Below are 22,536 nucleotides of genomic sequence, written 5' to 3' on the forward strand. Positions count from 1 at the left end.
TGTTATCTGAGCACACTTCTTAGGATACAGTCTTTTTTTTTTTTTTTTAAAGATTTTATTTTTATTTATTTGACAGACAGATCACAAGTAGGCAGAGAGGCAGACAGAGAGAGAAGGGGAAGCAGGCTCCCCGCCGAGCAGAGAGCCCGACGCAGGACTCGATCCCAGGACCCTGAGACCGTGACCCCAGCAGAAGGCAGAGGCTTTAACCCACTGAGCCACCCAGGCGCCCCAGGATACTCACAGTCTTAATGATTATTTGTTTTCACATCTGGCTTTTACTTTGTTTTGTTTTTAAACTCTTTTTTTTTTTTTTAAAGATTTTATTTATCTTATTTGACAGATAGAGATCACAAGCAGGCAGAGAGGCAGGCAGAGAGAGAGGGAGGAAGGAAGCAGGCTCCCTGCTGAGCAGAGAGCCCGATGCGGGGCTCGATCCCAGGACCCTGGGATCATGACCTGAGCCGAGGGCAGAGGCTTTAACCTACTGAGCCACCCAGGCGCCCAAGTTGTGTATCTTTTTATGTGTTTATTAGCCATATGTATACTTTCATGCAAAGTATCTATTAAAACTCTCCCCCCTTTTTTGTCGGGCTGTCTTCTTATTGAGTTGTAGAAGTTCTTTATATATGCTGGACACAGGTCCTTTCTCAGACCTTTGCTTGGCAAATATTTTCTTCCAGGCTTTCCAAGAATTTCGATAAAATCCAATTTATCTGTTTTTCTTTTACGGTTAGTGCTTTTTGTATACTCTCAAAAGCACTTTTCTTTCTCCTTTGGATCACTTTCATTGCGTCTGTTTTGGGGATCCCATGGGTCTGTGTGGATATCCTTAGGAACAGCACGCTGCCCTGAGCTCTGATCTTGTCTCCTCACTGGAACGGGACCACTGCCATCTGCTGGGGTTCCCCTCCCCACGCCACAGGCAGGGACCTGTGTGAGGCAGACCTGAGGCAGCCACGGGGTCACCATCCCGTGTGGCACCCGCTGCCAAGTACTGGTTGCTTCTCCTTTGCCGGGTTTTCTGGTTCTTTGTGGCAGGAAGTCTCACCCTATTTCTGCACCCAAGGGACCTGGCACACGGGCTCCATCCACACTTGCCGAGCGAGCCAGTCATCGTCAGCGCCTCCAAACACGGTCCATCGTGGCCTGTCTGGACTGGGAGAATCGGGAAATGGTCCATCCCCTTCATCTGAACAGACCGTTCTTTTTTTTTTTTTTTTTTTAAGATTTTATTTATTTATTTGTCAGAGAGAGAGAGGAGCGAGAGTGAGCACAAGTAGACAGAGAGGCAGGCAGAGGCAGAGAGAGAAGCAGGCTCCCTGCCGAGCAAGGAGCCCGATGTGGGACTCGATCCCAGGACGCCGGGATCATGACCTGAGCCGAAGGCAGCTGCTTAACCAACTGAGCCACCCAGGCGTCCCCAGACCGTTCTTCTGAGGGTAGTCGGGGGTCCCTCTCAGGCTCAGCACCAGCCCACCCGGGGTCCGCACTGCTTGTTAAGAGGGGAGATGAGGTGCAGAGAAGGAAAGGTCAAGTGACAAGGCTCGGCCAGGCTCTTCCTGTTGTCCTCACTGGCGCGTCAGGCACTGTCCCTTCCGTCGCTCTCTGGGTGTGTATGTCACAGCGATATGTGGGTCTTAAATAAATGACCAAGGAAGAAACGAAATCATTCCTTTGAACGTTCCGTGAGCCCGGCTTCTGCAAATAGTATTACACATGTGTGTGCCCGTGTGTGTGCAAGCAGGCGCGTGCATTCGCAGGGACACAGGACCAGCCATTCCTGTCCAGCCTCAGGTGCCACAATGTATCAGGAAATCTTTTTTTTTTTTTTTTAATTTTCTCAGCCACCCTCTCATCTTAATCCCCACTAGGGGGCATGTGTAGCCCACAGAGAGGGTCCTTGTCCTTAGGTACAAGGATTGGTTTCCAGCTGAAGTCACCGGGTCCCTCTGGAAGCCATCTCCTTCACACCCTGCACCCTCCCCCTGTAAAAACAAACAACAAAGCCTTCCTCCTCAATCTCCCCGCTCTCCTGCTGGGCTGCTGGCTGCCCTCCTACCCCCAGGGCTCTGCCCCTGGTTGAAGGAGGCTGCTAGCAGAACACCAGTGACAATGAGTGACAAGTTCCATGACCTTGTCATCATGGGCCACTGCTTCCTCCCTGAGGGGTGTGACAGATCCCTGAAAGGCAGCTCTCAACACTCCCCTCAGTCGGCAACCCAGGACCACCCTTTCAGGGCCCAGAGTCAAATCCAGCCTGGAATGATGCATTTCCTGCAGAGGGAGCACGGGAATGTCACGGGGCCGGCTCCACAGCTCTCATTCTCCGTGCCCTGGTGGGCAGGTCATACCCAGAATGTCCTCAAGCCCCAGCTGGAGATTCGAATCCTCTGTGCTCCAACACCTCCCCAGGCCTTGGCATCACATTGCCCAGGGCGCGCTTTCTGGCTTCACTACTCGCTGTCAGTGACCTTGAGCAAGCTCCACAAACTTCACTTTCCTTATTGGGTAAATGAGGATGACAACAGTCCCTGCCCCATAAATGAGACAATGCGTATAAATAAAGCACTTGGCACAGCGCCTAGCACAGAAGTGTTTGAGACACATTAACCATTATTAATATTAGTATCATCATCTTACTGTAAACCTTGGCCATTTCTCTTCTTTCGAGGCTCACGAAGAAGCATGACTTCCCTCTAGCTCAAGGTCTTGGGCTTCTTCCTAACTGAGGTCCTGTAAAGGGTCCCTAGGAAACTGTGGGACCAGTCCCGGTGCCATCGCGCCTGCTTCATCTTGAACTAGGGCCTCTGCTGGGCGCCCTTGCCCACGACCCTCCCACACAAGCGCGTGTTTGGGTTTGGGATGGGCAGGGCTCTCCCTGTGGCAGCATCTGTCCCCTAGGGTGACACAGGACATCAGTGGCTCATACAGCTGCTGTGTCTGCTTCTCCTGCTCCCGACACCCTCCTCCACCACCTCATTAGCTCTCCAGTCATGCTCCAATCTCCAGGAGAGACTGGCAGCAGCCACAGAAGTAGCAGACAACAGCACCTCCCTGCTCCTGGCTGCCGCCCCTGGCCACCCTGCAGCTCAGAGCAGCCTTTCCCCTGTCACTCAGGATCCAACCGGCAGAGAGATTAGCATTCAGAGGGAGAATGGAAAAACATCAAGGCCATCACCTCCTGTCTTCCTTAGGAGCTAAGATCCATGAAGGGAAGCAGAGCCAGTGGGAGGGAGGGTGTCCAGGCCAGGCCTCCCCCTGGAGGTTAGGACAGGGCTCCAGGCACACAGAGGCAGCAGCGATGCACCCTGGTCCTGTCTGCCTGGTTGCTGGGTCTTCCCAGGTGTCCCAGGGCTGGGCTGGGCTTGGTTCTGGCTTGTTTCAGAACTGCCCATCGCCCTGCTGTTGCGTTTGTGGAAAGACAGGGCAGGAAGGGCCACGGGGGGAGGAGGCGAAGAACTAGCTGCTCTGAACCCACCATTGTTGCAAAGTGTCCTGTTGTTCTGTAGTTAACACTGCCTCCCGGGCTCAGATATATGGAAGGCTTGCTGAGCACTTTAGACACGTTATCTAATTTAACTCTGACGACCACTCAGAGACAGGTTTACCATAATCCTCCTCATAGGAGAAACCCCAGGTTGGGGACGTTCAGTAACCCATCCAAGGCCACAGAACTGGGAAGTGATGGTGGCATCTGGACTCATATCTGGTGCTCTGAGCCCGGACTCCTCACTCTCAGATTCTGCGTTGATATTTCATGAGAGCCAGCACCCCCCCACACCCGGGGCCAGGGGAGCCCCAGCTCTCAGTCTCTGCGCTGCCTCGCTGCCTCGCTGCCTCTCTGGTTGCCCTTAATCCCTTCCCTCCTATTATGGTCCGTCTGCCAAGCCCCTGGGCTTTCCTGCTCCCATTCCCAAGCAGCAGCTCTTTCCAAGGAAATAGGGCTGGGGCGGGGGGCGGGGGAGGATGGGAGGAGGCAGCCTCTTGGGGACACTGGGTCCACCCCCTGCGACAGTGGGCTGAGGCAGGAGCACTTGGGGCCCAGCATCGGCTGAGGGTGGCCACTTCCTGCAGCAGGAGAGGGGCTGCAAATGTGCACGTTGTGCAGAGAGCCCAGGGGTGGGAGAGCCCCGGGGAATAAGAGGGAGCGTGGGCTAGGTGTGCGGGGAAGGTGTAAACACAATCTGCTCCCACCGAAGCCAGCCGCTCCCTGGGGGAGGGGGCCCCTCCCGTCCAGCCCACATGGCACCCCAGCTGCCAGGGTCCAGGCAGCCGCCAAGGCCAGCCAACACACTCCCCGCCCCCATCCCCCGTCCCCTCGCCTTCCCTCCCTTCATCTGGGACTGATGCCTGGAGGAGCCACCGGCCCCTGAGCAGGCTCCTGGAACAGAGCTGCGAAGGGGTGTCGCTTTGTGGAGGTGTGTCTGGGCCACCAGCCAGCCCCTGTCCTGCCAGGTGACCTTGGCCTGACAATTCCTCAGACTCGTGCAAGGAGACAGGCCACCTGGAAACGGCAGAGTGCAGAGCCGAGGCTGAAGTAACAGCAACATGGCAAAGAGATTAGAGAATGAATACCCAGGTCGGGCTCGGGGACACAGACTGGGGCCCCAGGAACGGTGTCCTCTGGCCCTCAGCCTGACAGCCCTGTCACCAGGAAAGCCACTGCCTGCCGCGCAGCAGAAAGACAGGCTGACAGGAGCTGAGACAGGGGTCACGAACTCTTGGCCTGGGTCAAGTGGGCAGTGGGGCTCTGCCGGGGACTCCAGCCCAGAGCTCCTTGCCTGGTGGGACCCTTCCCCTGCCTCTGCCCCGCCCTACTTCTAGAGGCTTCCACAGCCCTGCCAGGCTCCCTGCAGAATCAACAGCCCCTCCCCCAGGGCTTCCGTGTAGGTCCCCACAGTCTATGGCATCTCACCCTTTCCTCCCCTCCTTTATCTGTGGAGTCACAGGGCGGCAGCAAAGGGACTGCTGTCTAGAGAACTCCTCATCTCCTGCCTCCCATTGGCAGGGGCCAGCCAGGCGGAGACTTCCCCGCCTGTCAGCCCGCCTGGGGGCTGGATGGTGAGGAAGGGGGGGGGTGCACGTGCAGGAGGGGGCGGGTGGGGGGGGTGCTGCTTTGCAAGATGAATGGCTTCCAGACAGTCGGGAGCAGCTGCCTGCAGGTCTGTGCCTGGATCCCAGGGAGCAGAAGCGGAAATCTGCTTTGATCTCTGCTCTGGGTCAGGCAGGATGGCGAAGAGAGAAATGGCAGAGCCGCTGGGGGCAAAGGAGGCCGCTATGGTGCTGAGCAGTCAGCGGACTGACAAAAACAAGTGTCATGCTTTTTCCCTTCCCACACGCTACTGCCCCTTTGGAACCCGCGCACGCATGCACACGCGCGCGCCCAGAAGACGCGCTCAGAGCCCAGGCTGGGAGAAGCTTTGCTCCAGCTGCAGGCAGACATGTCACAGATCCAACGGGCACTTCTTGCTGATGATCTAGCCAAGCGGCCCGTGACAGGGAGAGCGCTGGGGACCCGGGAGAGGCAAGGACCACAGGAAGCGCGTGCCACTCTGGGACACTGATGCCACACAGCCTTGGTCCACAAGTTTTGGGGCTGCCAGGCCAGGAGAACCCCTTTTTTTTCACAGAGCAGCTGCCAACTGCCGTGGGGTTCCAGAGACGACTAGGTCCTGGTGGTTAAGAGCGTGGGGCAGCTCTGCAGCATCCGTGAGAGGCTCGGGAAGGCGGGGTCCCCCATTAACGAGCTAGATGACACCGGACAAATTTGTTAGCTTCTCTGTGTTTCCTCATTTCCAAAATGTGGATAATAATATGCCCAGGCTCCTGGGTTATTTCAAGGATGAGGTTAAGGAATGAGTGAGAAGCCCTATCAACGGTCCCTTAACTCCTGAGCTGCTCCTCATCTAGCCTGGGCTGCTGGGATGCCCCAGAGTAGACCCCACCGAGTCCCTCTCTGGGCCTTCCCCCAGACGATCCTCAAGACCTCAAACAAAGGCAGACCATCCCAGGGCAACGAGCGTCTCTGCCCCTCCTGCCGGCCACCAGCGCCAGGGGACAAAATGAGGACAAGCAGGTCCAGGACCTCAAGGGGAGGGGACTACCTTCTCGATGGCTGCTTTTTCCCATTCTCCAGCGTGCTGCTGCTCCTTCCACCACAGCATCCTCTGCCGGGACTTGAGCTGAAACAGAAAACCAGACCAAATTAGCACTTCCTCCCATGCCAAGGCAGAAGCTTGCATTCCAGAATGGATATTCCAGAGCTCCTCCTCTCCCTTAGAAGTCCACTGGGGCTACCCCTCATGGCCCCAGCATGACCACTGCCTCATCTCCTAGCTTAGAAAATGCCATTGAGGGGCACCTGGGTGGCTCAGTGGGTTAAAGCCTCTGCTTTCAGCTCAGGTCATGGTCCCAGGGTCCTGGGATCGAGCCCCACATCGGGCTCTCTGCTCAGCAGGGAGCCCGCTTCCCTCTCTCTATGCCTGCCTCTCTGCCTGCTTGTGATCTCTGTCAAATAAATAAAATCTTTAAAAAAGAAAAAAAGAAAATGCCATTGAGATCACACATCATTCCCTTAAAACTGGCCCTTGCCCTGTGACTGGGACCATGACAGGCTCAAGGTAGGAGCTGAGAAGAGTCCACGCTCCCCCTTATGACCGCAGAGCACAGAGCTGCAGGTGGCCTGTTCCCACATGGCCAGGCCTTGCACAGTCTTCCTCCCTGGGCCCCAGCCTAGCCCTCTCACCTCCAAGCCTTGAAGCCTGGCCCTACCTGTCTCTGCCAGTTGATGTCGGTCCCTGGGGCCGAGCTCCTCCTGAAGACGTGAGAACTTACTTCAGAGACTCTTTCTCCCTAAACAGAAAAGGATGGGAGTCAGAGGGGGGTGTCCTTCCCATGCGTCCAGACCTCCACTTCCTTCTGCCCCAGGCCTAGCGAGTCACCCCACTATGGAGGAGGGGTAGCAGTGGCTGGGAAAGCAGCTGGAATTTGTGACCAGGTAATCAGAGAGCAGAAATTTCACCCAGGCTGACCCTTGCAGGCTGGAGGTGTTAGGCGTTAGGTCCTGAGGAGTTGACAGGAAAATGCTTCCTTCTGGTTTAACCACACAAGGCCAGGCCTGATGGTTCAGATTCAGCTCTCTCCTCCTGAGAAGGGGTCCGGGCCCATTTCATGTGGCTGAGACGGACTGCCTGAAGTCAGGGACCTGTCTGTCCCCATCGGCCACAAATCGGAGGGATGACCTTGAGCAAGTACTTGTGCCTCCAAGTCCCTCAGTTTCCTCCACCATTCATGAGAGATAGAAATGTTTGTCTTGCCAACCCTCTGGGACTGTTACAACCCCCAAATGAGTTAATACATGGGACATCTCAGGGAATGACTAGAACACTGACCAAGAACCAGAGGAGCGCAGAACAGCCAGCATTTATTAAATAGCTGCTTTGTGCCAAGTGGTTTAGGATGATCTGTATTTGAACCTCACAAACAACCCACGTCATACTGTTATCAATCTCAGTTTATATATAAATAAAAAGGTCGCTTTCTCTGAGTTTCAGTCAGTAAGGGAAGTCAGGACATGGACTCTGGCTATACACTTCCAGACCCAAACTCAGCCTGGAGGACCAGTCTCCAGTGGCCAGAAAGTTAACCCTTCCCTAGGCTGAAACCATGTGGCCTTCACAAGGGATGAAGTTTTGGGAACTTCTGGAATGTTCCTTCCCTGGGTGAACAGGGTCCTGCTCTGTGTGACGCCCGCTGTGTGAGGCCCGGGGCGCACCATTTCGCCTAGGTCAGCCGATTTCACCTTGGGCGCTCTGTGGCCATCTCAGCTGGCCTAGATGCCAAGGAAGGGCATCGAAGAAATGCCCGTTTCTGGCAAGTGTCCGGGGCTGGCCAGTGGGTCTTCTGACATTCAGAGCCTGGAGGAATCCCAGCACCAAGGAGGAGTTAGGCGCTGCACACGGACAGAGACTCCCATTCTCATGGCTTGCCAGTCTCCGTGTGGCTGAGGGCCACCGCAGGCGCGTCCCACACCCCAAGACGGAGACACTGGGGTGCCCCGGCAGGCAGGTGTGCTGATTGGCTCAGGCTTCTGAGCCCTATGCGGAGACTCCCTCCAGCCAGGGGCCCGGAGCCCGAGGGCATCATGTTCTTTGTTTCACTAGGAGTGAGCGAAGGCTAGAAGAATTTGCAGGAGAGAATGCTGTCCTCTCACTTGCAAGAGGTGGACCCACGGGCACAACAGAACGTGCCAAATAGTATCTTCTTGATAAATATTCGTCGATTTTTCCGTGTTTTGTTGGGCACAGGAGCCCTGATCATCAAAGGGCCCTGGTCACCCAGGGAAGGAACATTCCAGAAGTTCCCAAAACTTCACCCCTTGTAAAGGCCACATGGCTTCAGCCTAGGAAAGAGTTAACTTTCTGGCCACTGGAGACAGCGTCCTGCCCGCAGGAGCTGCCCAGCCAATGGCACTGCGTGCTGATGATGTCATGCTCCCCCTGCGCCTCCTATTGGGCACCGGACAGCGAATCGGGCTCCGGGCTCAGGCAGAGGAGCCGCGGTGGCTGAGCGGGGGCCGCGGGAGAGGGGGAAGGGAAGGCGAGCCGAGCCAGCGGAGCTGCTTCTGCCCCATCCTTCTCTCCAGTCCCCCTGCGCCTTCCGATAGGACCCTGGGGACCACCCCACATTCGGACAAACAAGACAGAGCAGCTGTGGTCCAGAGGACAGGCTGGGGGCTCCCACTGCCAACTGGAGAAAACGTTCAGCCTGCCCACCAGGCACACAGGGAGCAGGGTGGCTGGGGCGAGGGGCCAGCCTCCAGCGCGCGCACACACACACACACACACACTCACACACTCACGTACACCCCCTTCCCGCCCCCCAGGGACGGACAGGGACGGGAGAGCGGCAGCTTCCTTGGACACACCCTCCCTCCTCCACCCCTGACTCTCTTCTGCCTTACCTGCCTGAGGACTGGAGGTCTGTTTCCGATCTGCTGCCCATTACTGCCCCGTCTGCTCCGCTGGGCTCTCTGTGGGCGGGAGGACCAGGCAAGAGGAGCTGTGGGCAGCGCCCAGACCCAGAACCCTCTCTCCTGCAGGACCCAGCCACTCTGGCCTGGGGAAGCTGGGGAGCTTCAGCCAGAGTTTTTGAAGAGCTGCGAACTCCCCCAGCTCTGAGTGGAAGCCTCTCAGAGACCTCTGCAAATCTGCACCCCATCCTCCACCGCCCTCCCAGAAGGTCCAGGTAGCCTGGGGCCCAACTTCAGCTTGGCTCTCGCCCCCACAGTAGTTTCTCCCCACCCCACCCACCCACCCACCCACCCAAGTCCACTGCCCAGTTTCTCACGGTTGGACCCGGTTGGCGAATCGGCGGCGCCAGAGCATGGCCAAGGTGCTGAGCACAAAAAGAGTGGTGCACATGACTCAGCTGCCCCATCCCCTCCCCGACAGGGTCCGCAGAAGAAGGCCAAGATGGCCCTGTCACCTTCCGCGAGCCACTGCCGTCTGTCCTGAGGTTCCTGCTGGCCCTGGATTAGGAGGCTCAAGCTGCTTAGTGGGGTCAGCAGACCCGACCTTGTGCAGACTGATTAACCTCTCTGGGACCAGGTTGTCGCCCACGGTGGCAGGGTAAATCAAGCTGTCCCTTCGGGATGTCGATGTTACAGACCTGGGTCGGACCCTCAAGGGACTTCTAGTTTAGACACACGCCCTGGCCAGTTACATAAATGACCACAATGGAGAGATGTAGGTGATGGAGGGCAGAGCCCTTGGGGCGCTACAAGCCTTAGGGAACGCCCAGCTGGAAGAAGAGCTGGGGGCACCGGAATTGGGAGGGGCTCAAGGAAGGTTGAGCCCCCCTGGCTGGCAGATTCTGCTGGGGGCTGCAGACATGAAAGCATCAGGCATGTTCCAGCAACTGGAAGTTGAGTGTCAGCAGAACAATGATGTCATGGCAAGGCATCGGGAGGGGAGGAAGGGAGAAGAATATTAGATGATGAAGCCAGAAGAACAAGGAAGGCCAGGGATTGAAGGGCTGGCTAAGCCATTCAGTTGTCCCCTCTGGACAATTCTCTCCAACTCTTCCTGATGACCAACCCTCCTCCTTAAACGACTGATCTTCAGTGTGCATCGTGCAATAGTATATGCATCCGCTTAGACATTATATACTATACAACAGGGCAAATATAGTCCTGCACCACGAACACACAGAAGACTTACAACGGATGAGATGAGAGTAAGCAGACATAAGATTTCTCCTGCTTGATTTTCCGGTGGAAACCTTCCGGGCAGGTGCTTGGAAGGGCACCACACTGGCGTCGGGCATCCTATCAGAGTGCTTCAGGGAGGTGGCCAGGTGCAGAGGGCTCTGTCCTGACCCAGGCAGCCTGGGGAGCAGAGATGGGTCTGAGCATCCATCCTCTTCCAACCCTTTCCAAAACCCACAGGAGAAAGCACTAGATTCTCCTTCCCTCAAATGAGATGGAGGCAGCGTCAAGGGGGCCCCTGCCCAGGATTCCAGGGTGCCCCTGCCCAGGATTCCAGGGTAGTACGTGCATGAACCCTGAGCATCAGGGAGGGCCAGAGCTGGGGCTCCACCGGGGCTCTCTACTCGGAAATATTTTTTTTTAAAGATTTTATTTATTTATGTATTTGACAGAGAGAGATCACAAGTAGGCAGAGAGGCAGGCAGAGAGAGAGAGGAGGAAGAAGGCTCCCTGCTGAGCAGAGAGCCCGATGCGGGACTCCATCCCAGGACCCTGAGATCACACCCGAGCGGAAGGCAGCGGCTTAACCCACTGAGCCACCCAGGCGCCCCAGAAATATGATTTTAACATACCTAAACCAGCACTCAAGAGAAGAGCCAACCTCTTCTAATACTTGCAGTGGGACACAAAGTCTTGAGAAGGGCGGGGTCACCAGGGAGTGTTAGGGAAAACTGGGCCCTGGCCTCCTGCAGGGGCTGGACATCAGAGGTGGGACCTGGCTCCCAACAGCTTATTTGCAGGGTGGGGACCCACCAGCTCCCAGGCCCAGACACGGCCTCCTGTTCTGTGGTGCTCCCACCTCGCAGAGCAGGACCACCGGGATGAGAATTCGTCTCCTCCATCCTCGGAATCAGCGCCTAGTCGCAGCTTTGGCACCTAAGCTGTCTCCAGGGCCTGGGCCTCCCCAAGATTACTTGACACCTTCCCCACAGTACCTCCCTGCCCGGCCGGCTACCCCTCCTGTGGACTTCTCTCCACCAGGGCCGGGATTCGGGGTAGCGCCTGTTTTTTGCCTGCCTCTATCATTCATAAGCCACCCAGGAGCCTTTCTTCCGACGCCATGCGCACGTACCGCGGCGGGGGTGGTGGTGGTGGGGGGTGCTGGCCGGAAGGAAAGGGGGCGCAGGCCTTGGCGCTGAAGTTCGACAGCCGTCCCCCATCCCCGCAGTAGGGGATTCCAACATGGAACTGGAGCAGGGAGGCGACCCCAGTCCCAAACCCTCCGGAGCCTGGGGTCCGGGGCTCCGGGAGTGGCGCCGCGGCCCCCAGTGGCTGGCTTGGGAGAAGCCGGGAGGGAGCGTGAGCTCAGCTGGGACCCCCGCGCCGCCGGAGGGTCTGCGTCCGCCCCCTCGGGCGGACGGCCACGACGCAAACGCCTGGGAGTGTTTGACTTTGAGTCAGTTCCCCGCCGCGTGAACGGAGCACACACGCACACAGCCCGACACCGCCCGCAGCGTGAGCCGCGACACGGTGCCCCCCGGCCGCGCCCGCCCGGGCGCACTCCTGTGCGGCCCGCGCAGCCCAGCGCCGCGTGACCGCCCCCTCCCCCCGAGGCTCCCCAGCACTCCCACCACACCTACGCCCCAGCCCCGCCCGGCGGTCAAGGTCCGCGGTGGCCCGGCGGGCGGGAGCCGCGTCTCCCCCACCCCGCCCAGCCTTCACCTTGCCGGAATTGGCTCACCGACGCGGGGTTTGGGGTTTGGAGCGGCTTTATTTTTTTTCACATTTTTCCAGCAGACCACATCCCCGCCCCCCGCTCGCGGTCCCCCGCCCCCCGCACATATACCCTGCACACACACTCACACACACACACACACACAAACCCGGCGCGCAGAGACAGACACGCTCCCTCCCTCCGGCGCGCTCTACCCCTCGCTCGCCAGCCCGCCCGCCCGCCGCGCACGCAGCCGGCCCCGGCTCCCCGCGCCCGGCGCCCCGCGCCCCGCTGCCTCCGAGCGAAGCCGGGCTGGGCTTGGAGCTGCTCATGGAGAAAGTGCCGGGCGAGATGGAGATTGAGCGCAGGGAGCGGAGCGAGGAGCTGTCCGAGGCGGAGAGGAAGGCGGTGCAGGCTACGTGGGCCCGGCTCTATGCCAACTGCGAGGACGTGGGGGTGGCCATCCTGGTGAGGTAGGTGTCACTCCGGCCCGGCCGAGCCGGGGGAGGGAGGGCGGCAGCGGCTCCGGGCAGGGGCGGGTTCGGCCCGGGTCCGAGCTCCGGCGCCACCTCTCCCGCTGAAATTGGGGCCGGGCCTGCCCCGGTGCAGGCAGTGTGGGGCGCCTTGGGATGGGCGAAGCTCTGGCTGAGCAACCGGTTCTGGGTCTGGGCCGGGGGGCTAGGAACTAAAGAGCCAGACGCAGAAGGAGGGCACCCTGGTCCCCCTCCTCTCCCCCGCCTCAGAACTCCTGGCTCGGCCAAGCATGCCTTCCTCACCAGCGACCCCAACCACCCAGCCCAGCTGCGCCCGCACACATTTCAATTTGTGTGCTTCAACTGGGGACTCCCCATTTTAGAGGCGGGAAAACTGAGGCTCCACCAAGAAGGGGGAGAAAGAGGAGCAGACCCGTCCAGCTCAGCCCCTTTCTGTGTTCAAAGCCTCTCGGAAGAACGGAGCAAAGGGCCAGAGAATAGAGGTCAGAAGGAGCAGGCCACTAGGAACCGGCTTTCCCAGCTGGCCCCTCCTGCCCCTGGGGAGTGGGCGGGCAGGGAGCTCCCAGGTGAGGCACAGGTGAGTGGAGAAGCGAAGGTCCCTAGGGTACAACACCTGCTGAGCTGAGGAGGGAAAGGAAGAAGGGGCAGGAGTCAGGGCTCCACCCTGGAATCACCCCTTAAAGAGGAAAGGCCATGTGTCTTGGGCTCAGGTTCCTCAGTTACCTCAGGTACCACAGCCCCCCAAAGTAACTTATTTGCACACCACATGCTGGTGGACACATACCTTTGCTCTAGAGTTAATGTCCCCAACCCCTACAAGCTAGTAACGGACTACAGCACATAATGACGCTCTCTTCCCACACATGCGGGTCCCTGGGGCCCCAGACTCACACACTCACCCTCAACCCGCTGTCAGCCGCAGAAGGAAGCAGCCAGATTGCGGACACAGCAGCCTTATTCTTTGGAGATGGGGCAAGCCCTTGCTTGTGGAAGGGAGAGGTGAAATGCATGCCTGTCTCCCAGTCCTGGCCCCTGGCTCTGGTTTCTCTGTCTCCCTGATTCTCTCTCCCTTCTGCCTCCCCCCAAACAGAGGACCAGCCCAGCTCCATATCCATATCCCCCGATTCCAACTTGGAAACAGATTTTGGAGGAAAAAGAGCAAGAAGTACTCTTGAGTTGGAGTAGGATTCCTGGGCAGCCCCGAGACCCAGAAACATGGGTGGGTGGGGAGGTTAAGAGAGAGTTTCAGATCCTGAAGCCATCAGACATTCTGAGACACAGACCTGCAAGTAAGACCACCCACACAAGCTCACGGTCGTGGAGTCCCAGATGCGCTGGCCTACAGCCCCGGAGGGCGGCTCTCAGCCCTGTGTGTCGGCACACGCGAGACCACCAAGCCTCAGGATGTACCCCCGGTGCACACACATGGGTCACCAAGAGGAAAGGAGGTGGCATCCTTCAGGCCTTGGAGATCTGCTGTCCCAACACCGACATGCTACCATTTGCCAAGGAGGACGGGGAGGGGATGTGTCCAAGATCCAGCTCCTGGGGCCCGTCCAGCCTCCCCGGGAATGAGGGGTGCAGAGGAAGGAACGGAAGACGGCCAGGGCTGTTACTGGGGTCTGACATCTTGACAAGATCTTTCTCTGTGCCCCTGCAGTTCCCCATTCCTGACTCTCAGGGAGGCTGGGGTTGGGCACGTGGCAGGGGTCCTTTCCCCATGTGCTCGGTGCTCAGTGAGAGGGCCATGGTTAACCCGAGAAGGCCTGAGACAGTGATTAGCTCTGGCTTGCCGGTCAGCGCAGGCCACGCTCCACCTGACCCACCTCTGTGTTGATGGATGGGAGCCCCTCGCTGGCTCAGCTCCTCCCTGCCAGATCCAAGCCCCACCAGCCTACCTGTCCTGGGTCTCTTCTTGCCACCCCCCCCGCCCCCGAGCTGCCAGGTTGTTGCAGGGCGGGGTGTGCAGGCTTGGTTAAAAAGGGGGAAAGGAAAAGATCAATAAGCTTCTCGGGTGTCCCAAAGGCCCTCCTCAGTCCTGGCCCACAAGCACAGGCCCCCGTGAAAGCCTGAAACACTAGTTCCCTGGCCCATTGCTCTTTGCGTCCTCCCTCCCTCTGGGCTAAGACCAGCTGCACCCCCTGCCCCAGCTGTACCCCAGGAGCCAGGCAGCCGGCGGTAGTGGAGAAGCCGTCTTCCAGTCTGAACCAGACCCCACACCTGCACTCCGACCGAGAGGGAACACCCCTGCTCCGGGAAGCCTCTCTCCTTTGGGTTGTAACTCTGCCGCCTTCCCCCCTCACACTCAGATGAGCCTATTTCAGGCTCTGCTGGAAGCCCAGATGCCTCTGGGAGTGGAGAAACCCCCCAAGGCTGGCTGCTGAGGCTTCTCCCCGGCAGGCAGCACAGGCCTGGACCAGGAGGGTCGAGAGTGTCCGTGGAGGGGCCAGGGACAGAGGCCCAGCATGAAGGAACAGAGCACAGGGCATAGCCATGGGGCTCCCTGGGACTGTCACTCCTCAGGACCATCACCTGGCCCCGGGGTGTTGGGGCAGGAGACTCCCTGGGTCCCTGGCCCCCCCATCTCCCTGTCCCTACGAGGCAGGATGGGGCAAGTAGAGTCTCTTCTTCCTGCCCCCGCTTCGCTGGGCAACCTTGGCCATCAATTCCTAAAACAGAACTTGGGGATAAAAACAGTGCCAGCCTCAGGAGGCTCTTGCAGGATTAATGAGACAATCTAGTAAGTGCTCAGTAAGCCTCCTCATCAGTAGAACAGAGACAATGCCTGCTTGGTCGTGGCAGTTAAATGAAGGAGCCGGTGGAGATGTTTTGCACACGGCGACACACCGGGCGAACAGCGATCATTATTTTTACGGCAGTGTGAAATGCCCAGAGCCCAAGATCCTCATCTAAGTCCAGATTGGGTTTTTCACATTTGTCCTTCATACAGTGCCTCTCCAGAAAAATCCAATGTATTTTCAGACTCATTGCCTCATTTGTCCTCACCATCGTATCTGTGAACTATCGAGCGGGAGGAAGTCCTCTCACACTTGAGCAGACAGGGGATGTGAAGTGGTTTGCCCAAGGTCGCCCTTGGTCTCCACATGGACCATGTCTCGGTCACTCCCTCCCTGCCAGCTGCAGCTTTGTCGCCGGGAGGGTCGGCCCCGGCCAGATGCTCTTTCTACAGCTCTTCCAGCTCTCTGGCCAAAGAGCTGATTTGGTACATTGTCAGCTTTCTCTGATCACAAAGGGGGACACTTCGGAGCTGTGACACCACCCGACAAAACGGGTTGTCCCAAGACATTCCGGACGCATCCTGGAGTTCTGACCCAGTCTCTCCGCGGGTACCTCCCCCAACAGCCAGCTCTGTCAGGGAGAGGGAATGCAAAGGTCATCCTCCTCAACGTCATCCTGCAGACCACAGGGCCCTGGGCGGAGACACTGGGTCAGAGCATGTGTGAGAGCCACACCCTGCCCTTGGGTGGTAGAACCCAGTCCAACAGGCAGAAAGGGAAGCATCGGTAAAAGGTGGCAGGGGAACCCCTCATGGCCTTAAGGGGAAAGCCGTGTCCCGGGAGGCAAGTTCAACCTGAGAAAGAGTGAGGAAGACATCCCTCCCACGGTGCGGAAAGAAAGGCTGGCCGGCCCAAGGGGTGTTTTACCAGCAGTGAATGGACTGGGCTGGAAGAAGGTGCCTGAGTTGGGACAGTTTGTAGGAAGCCTGGAATCCCAGATTAAGGATTTTTACCTCGGCCTGTAGGCAATGGGGAGCCACTGAATGTTTTTGAACATGAGAGTAACCTAGTGAGAGTAATATTTGGAGGGAAATTAGACAATCTCAGGTAAGCTGGAGAGGGGAAGGAGAGCTAAAAAGACCTGGGGTCTGCCCCGGAATGGGCACAGGCTTCTTGGAGAAGCAAGATGTGGAGATGTGAAGTAATAGAGGGTAAGACCAGTCTGTAATTCTAATTAAGTCAGCCAGGCAATACGTGCCCAACGGGCTAAGGAGGGGAGCACGGCGTGAGGAGGAAGCGGAGAGCCGGCAGGACACCGGAGTTGCATATCTTCCCTCGAGCGTGCTGGGTGACCTGAGCTAGGTCACTCGGGCTTTACTTTGTTTGCAAAGAGGCTCTAACCTGACTGTGATGAAGTCTGGCATTTATTGAGCACCCCGTGTTCACACTGTGCGGAGGACCCCACGCCCCGTGCCTCAGTTCGTCCCCACAGCAAGCTGGGGACAACGATGCCCATTGCTTGGAGGAGGACACTGAGCCTCAGAGAAGTAAAGTCCCTTGCCCAAGGTGACACTGGCCTGAGATTCCAGAACTAGAGCTCTTACCCTCTCTGCTGGGACTACAGCAGGCCTTGAAGGGTGTGTAGGATTTGGAAATGAGGCCAGAGCAAGAGAGGCAGAGGCCTGGGAGACACAGCTGACAGTGTGCAAGCCTGGAAGACGGAAATGGGCAGGACGCGGCGGTGGGGGGGCGGCTGCCTGTAAGCCAGCTGGGCCAGAGAGAGGGTCTGCGTCTGAGGGACAGCTACCCACGGTGGTGAAAACAGTTAAGGGGTCCTGCCCCTCCTACCCCGCACCCCCATCATCCTGACCATCTCGGGGTGGGGCCGCAGCGGCCCCCGCTTCAGCAACCCCTCCCCACCAGGTTCTTTGTGAACTTCCCGTCGGCCAAGCAATACTTCAGCCAGTTCAAGCACATGACCGAGCCCCTGGAGATGGAGCGGAGCCCCCAGCTGCGGAAACACGCCTGCCGGGTCATGGGGGCCCTCAACACTGTGGTGGAAAACCTACACGACCCCGAGAAGGTATCGTCTGTGCTCGCCCTTGTGGGCAAAGCCCACGCCCTCAAGCACAAGGTGGAGCCCGTGTACTTCAAGGTACGTGGCTGGGTGGGCGTGGCCAGTCCACCACCCACCCCGCTCGGCCCGCTCCGCCCGGGGAGCCCCTGGGACAACAGCGGTGACCACCAGACGGCCCAGCCTCCTCCGGCAGCATAGTGGTGACGGGGAGGGGCACAGGAGCAGGTCTCCGTGGTACCTGGTCCCCCAAGCCGCCGGGCTGTCATGTCATCAATGATCCCCTTGGCCAGACTCTGGGAGGAAGGGGTGCTGGGGTTCTGGTGCTTTTGGGGGTGACACAGGGTACCCAGGCGTTTACTTTTCCCTCCTCTCTTTGCTCCCAGATCCTCTCTGGGGTGATTCTCGAGGTGATCGCTGAGGAATTTGCCAATGACTTCCCAGCAGAGACGCAGAGAGCCTGGGCCAAGCTGCGCGGCCTCATCTACAGTCACGTGACCGCTGCCTACAAGGAAGTGGGCTGGGTACAGCAGGTCCCCAACACCACCACGTGAGGAGGGGTGAGGGTGGGCCGGGTCGCTTCCCTGCCGTTACTCCCCCTGCCCGCTCATCTCCCGTCTCTCCTGGGGCACAGGAACATTTCCGGGAGGCTGGGTCTGGGGTCTGACACATTGACAAGCAGGCACGATGGGCAAGGGCCAGGCCCCTCCTACAGGCGGCAGTGAGCCCCGAACAAATTCTTCTTCTCTAGGACAAGAGAGCACTCAGAGCCCTCAAGGCCGAGGCCACCCAGGGCAGGGAGGTTCTAGAAGGTTCCTGCCGGGAAGGCTAGCTCATCGGGCCGGAGGCCGGCCAGGCTAAGTCCGGCCATTTCCTCCCTGGGCACCAATCACAGGGGGCCGTTCCTCATCTCGTGCTGGCCAGTGCTCCGTCCTGCCTCTGCCTCAGTAGGGCCGGAGCCAGGAGAGTCACGAGGATGTGTGCACGCGGACACACGTGCCCGGGCCCATGAGGGACCTGTGTGGGTACCACGACCACACACACCGTCAGCGGGGTCTACTTCTCAGCTGACCCTGGAGGCCAGGTTCCCGGGGCTGGGGTGAGGGCCGGGGATATGGGCTCGAGGAGGGTGGCCGGCCTCAGGGACTCCAGCTGACTCGGAGCATGAGGGGAGGGCCGGCCCCCAGACATGGTGGCTGGGAACACTCAGGCCTGCCTGGGCCCCCAAGGGGCAGGCGGCTCTGGGAGCTCAATGGAGGGGCGGAGGCAGAGCTGGAGTAGGAAGGAGGGAGAGGCGCGTAGGCGGGAATGGGAAGCAGGGGTCAGCCAGCGGCTCAGGACACGCGTTGTAGAGAAACATTCCCAGCAGTTTCCCATGGAAAAGGCGCGTCTCCTCCCTGGGCTCCAAGCTGGCCCACAGAGCCTGCCGGGACCTCCTGCTCGCAAGGCCTCTAGGCCCAGCTCTGGAGGAGGTCCCTTGAGGGTGACCTTGCGAGGCCCAACCTCCAGGCCTTCCTGCTGCTGACCACACCGGCTCCAGCTTGCTCTGGCTCCCTTCCCCCACCGCGGCACCACCCCAGGAGAGTAGAAACCTCGGGAACTTCTGGCTGCAGCCAGGCAGTGACTCCAGATGTGCACAGCTGGGTCCTGGCCGGCCCCAGATCCCCGGGTGGACGGGAAGCAGGCCGAAGATCTTTACCAGCCAGAGAAGGTGCTGGCAGAGCCCGGAGAGCTGGCGGAAGCAGACAGAGGGGCCAGGGAGGGTCAGTGGGGGGAAGGGGCTTGCCCTCCCACGCCTCTCCCCAGGCCGGCTCAGCTCTGGCTGCCAGAGATGAGTTTGTTTACAGCCAGGAGACAAGACTTCCTGCTTCTAGAGAAAAGGGCTTTTTTACAGGGGCCTAGAGGGACTGGAGAGGGAGAAGGAGAGAGCGCTGGCCAGCACTAGTCCCAGTGAATCAGAAACACATGGACAGCGTTTCCCGACACGAAGCCCTGTCCCCTCCCCTGTCTTGCCCCAGCTGGACCCCTGGGACTTACATCTCACCAAATCCCAAACATTAAGAAACCACCAGAATCTCAGTCTGCCATTTCTGCTCCTCGGGGAGTGAATGGAGGGGCTACAGCGGGGCCTGGCTGGAACCCTGCATCCATCCGGGCCTGGGCACCTCGAATTTGGGTTCCCCCCACCCGCCCCAGCCATGAAGTCCTGGGGATTATCCCCTCGTCCCTTTGCACACTCAGCTCCCACCCCGGTCTCCTGAGGGCACGCGTGTGGGCCCCAAGAAGGCGTGTCTCCCTGGGCCCAGGGCCTACAGACCCAAATTCCTGCCAAGGTCCAGATGGGTTCAGATGGTGGGAGGGAGTTTCAGAACAGAGTTCTAGAAGGCCTCTGTCCAGCTTCTCTTATCAGGGAAGCAGTGGCGGGCCAGATGCCGCTGTTTATTGAACTGCGCTGCTTAAGGGTTTATGTGCATTTTTCTTGTGGTTTGGGGAGTCGGGAGGTGGGGGGGGCATGGTGGTGAGTGCAAAGAGGTTGGTGTGCAGAGGATGCCTGTGGGTGACCAGAAGGGCACGCAGACAAACGAGCCGGACAGAGAGGAGACGGGTCTCGGATTAATAGAAAAAGAGCTGACTTTTGAAAGGTTCTTTGCAGTTTGTGAAAGGCAAACTCCGTTGCCTATGGGAAACTCCGTTCCCATAGAGTCAGACCAAACAGACATTATTCACAGGTTGGAGAGAAAAATCTGGGCTTCAGGTGGGCCCCTTGATTTGTCTGAGGTCGCACAGCGAGATCCTGGCCAAAGGGGGCCGGAACTTGGGTCTGGTGGGCTGCTTTGGCTGCAGCTGGGTGGGTCTCCCGGCAGATCGTGCCCTGCCTTGCCGTCATCCCCTGACCCCCACGTTCCCGGGCCCCACTCCGTGCCCCTGGTAACCTCTTAACTCCATCTCTATCTCGTCCACAGCCCGCCGGCCACGCTGCCCTCTTCGGGGCCATAGGACCCCCTCTCTCCTCCCCCCTCCCAGGCAGCACCTTGAGCAGAAGGCCGAGTTCTGAAGACCCTCCTTGACCCTCCATTTCTGGGTGCCAAGGAAGCTGGAGGAAACCCTGACTCGTCTTCCCAGAAAGAGGCAGCCTCTGCTGTGGCCACCGTCGGCCCTGGAGCGGCCGGCAGGTGGCGCTGGCGGCCTGTCTGCTGACCCCAGCTCAGGGGCCTGTGGGGGTGGGGACGCTTCCTCCTTCAAGAGCTGGGCCCACTCTTCTTAGCTTTTGTACTCTCTGTCAGAGACCTAGCTGAGCAGCTGGCAGGAGTCCGGGGCAGGTGTGAGTCTCTCCAGGAGCAAGCCAGCCCCATTTCTATCTGCCCGACCAGCATGCAGGTCCCCACATCACCTATCTAGAGCATCACGCACACTCATCAACCATACAGATATATTCTATATACAATCTATATATAAATATATATATATATATATACATACATATCTATACTGTGTATCTACGGGGCCCAGAGCACACGGGAAGCCTTGGTTGTGCCCATCTGCGTGTGGGGCAGGGAGGGGTCCTGGTCATGCTTCTGGGCAGAGGACGGAATGTTCTGGCTGAGATGGGGCCCCCACCTCAGCAGAGAGAGGATCTACACTTGTGGCCAGCGTGGCGGGGGACCCAAGGGCCTGGGTGGGCAGGGCAGGGGGAGGGGTGGACCCAGCTTGCCCGCAGAGTCCAGCCCATTCTCTGACCGGCTCTGCACATTCCTGCTTTCCACTTCCAGGTAAAGGATCTGGCCTTCCCCGCCTCTCCCCGCCAAAAGGATGTGGCTCCCTGACTTGCTCCAGCATGGGCAAGGGCGGACAGAGGGGCCAGCCATGTGGGACAGGAGGACCGCACGGGGGGAGGGGCCCTGGTACAGAAACCCTGAATGCCAGCCCCATCTGCCTTTGCTGCTAGGAGCCCAGCGGGAGTGGGGCTGCACGCGGCTGTCAGCCATGACAGGCCAGATGCCTCCCTCCCATCCTGGAGCTCTGTGGGCCGAAGGCCCAGGGCCTTCCGTCCCTGACCCCGGGCTGCTGGTTAGCAGTCGGGTCCTGTCCACCCATCTGGGTCAGAGTTGCTGGGGACCCCGCCCCTCGTGTGTGCCCCTTGGTCACGTGTGCCATCCTCAAGGATGTCTGGCTACTGTGGCTTCTGTGCCTGTGTCCCCTCCTGTCCCATCCTCATGCAGCCATGCGTGTAACTGCCTGTCCTTTTGTAGTTTCTGATGTTTGTAACCAGACCCACCGTGTCATTAAACAGACTCGCTCTTGCCGCGTCTGCGCCACTGGCTCTGTCTTTTCCTGCCAGCTGCCACTCGCCTCTGCCTCCCCCGCTTAGCTCAGGGCTCAGGCCTGTTCTTGAGAGCCACCCAAGGGCCCCCTCGCCTGTGCCTCAGCCACGGCCGGCGGTGGCTCCTTGGAGCTGGGGCTTACAAGTGGAGCAGACGCCCTGACCTGGGTATAATTGGAAGCCTGGGCTGGAGACCGGAAGCAGGGCTGTGGAGGGCCGAGAAGGGTGTTTGTGCTGTTTTTAAAATCGAGGGGCTTTCAGTGTCCTGTCCTGGAAGTCTCCTCCCTGGGGAGCATAGGATAAGTCCGGGAGGAATCCGGGAGAGATGTTCAGGAAAATGGGAGAGAGTCAAGGATTGCCCACCCCCCTTACCCCTCACCCCTTCCACCCCTCTGCTAGACATGAGCACTGGCTATCCCACACGGGGAAGGGGGTAGGGAGCTCCCGGAGGTGTCTGGCAGAGGAGGTTTGAGAAAGGAAGTCTGTTTCCTTATACCACCTTAAGCTTCTAGCACCTTCCCTGGGCTCTCAGCTCCCAGACCCCCTTCCCAAGCCCTGGATCCCACACCCCACAGCCTCAGGTCGGCCTGCCCCACCCCCACAGGAGGAAGGCAACAGCCAGAGCAACAGCTCCCTAAGGAGGGACCAGGAGGTCTCTACCCCCGGGGTGGGCTGCAGGAGAAGCAGGAAGCAGCCTCTGAGCTTGGGAGGGCTCCCGGCCGCCTGGGAAGATGCAGCTGACATGCAGGACGAGTCTTGTCCCTCAGACGGTGAACTCCTCGGATGCAGTGTACACCTTCGTCTCCGGGGCCTGGCACAGCCGAGGTGCTCAAAAGAAAGCCAAAGAATGAATGAACACGGCTCGGAGAAAGCAAGACCAGTGCATGGGGCCGAGAGGGAGCTGTGTGAAGGAGCCATGAGTGCAGAGTGGAGAGGACAGGAGTGGGCAAGGCCTTTCCAGGGAGGCGGTGCTGCAGGATGGAGA

General features: G+C 59.0%; 2 protein-coding genes across 3 annotated transcripts; one reads left to right on the top strand and one right to left on the bottom strand.

Moving 5' to 3' along the window:
• Positions 1–1,367: 1,367 nt before the first annotated feature.
• PRCD (photoreceptor disc component) lies at positions 1,368–9,479 on the bottom strand. Its single transcript, XM_044250334.1, has 5 exons — positions 9,352–9,479; positions 8,966–9,034; positions 6,775–6,855; positions 6,108–6,185; positions 1,368–1,639 (listed from the first exon to the last, which is right to left on the bottom strand). Exons 1-3 carry the CDS (start codon positions 9,423–9,425, stop codon positions 6,834–6,836), a joined length of 165 nt encoding a protein of 54 aa, XP_044106269.1. The 5' UTR covers positions 9,426–9,479; the 3' UTR covers positions 1,368–1,639; positions 6,108–6,185; positions 6,775–6,833.
• Positions 9,480–12,189: 2,710 nt separating this feature from the next.
• On the top strand, positions 12,190–21,549 carry CYGB (cytoglobin). Of its 2 annotated transcripts, none has more exons than XM_044247361.1 (4): positions 12,190–12,397; positions 17,080–17,311; positions 17,617–17,780; positions 20,194–21,549. In XM_044247361.1, the coding sequence occupies exons 1-4, from the start codon at positions 12,255–12,257 to the stop codon at positions 20,225–20,227; spliced, it is 573 nt and encodes a 190-aa protein (XP_044103296.1). In that variant the 5' UTR covers positions 12,190–12,254; the 3' UTR covers positions 20,228–21,549. The 2 variants fall into 2 exon arrangements, with proteins under 2 accessions (XP_044103296.1, XP_044103297.1); XM_044247362.1 differs by having other exon boundaries at positions 17,617–17,790; positions 20,194–20,236.
• The last annotated feature ends 987 nt before the right edge of the window (positions 21,550–22,536 follow it).

This window comes from Neovison vison, chromosome 5, assembly GCF_020171115.1.
Source record: "Neovison vison isolate M4711 chromosome 5, ASM_NN_V1, whole genome shotgun sequence".
Lineage (NCBI taxonomy): Eukaryota > Metazoa > Chordata > Mammalia > Carnivora > Mustelidae > Neogale > Neogale vison.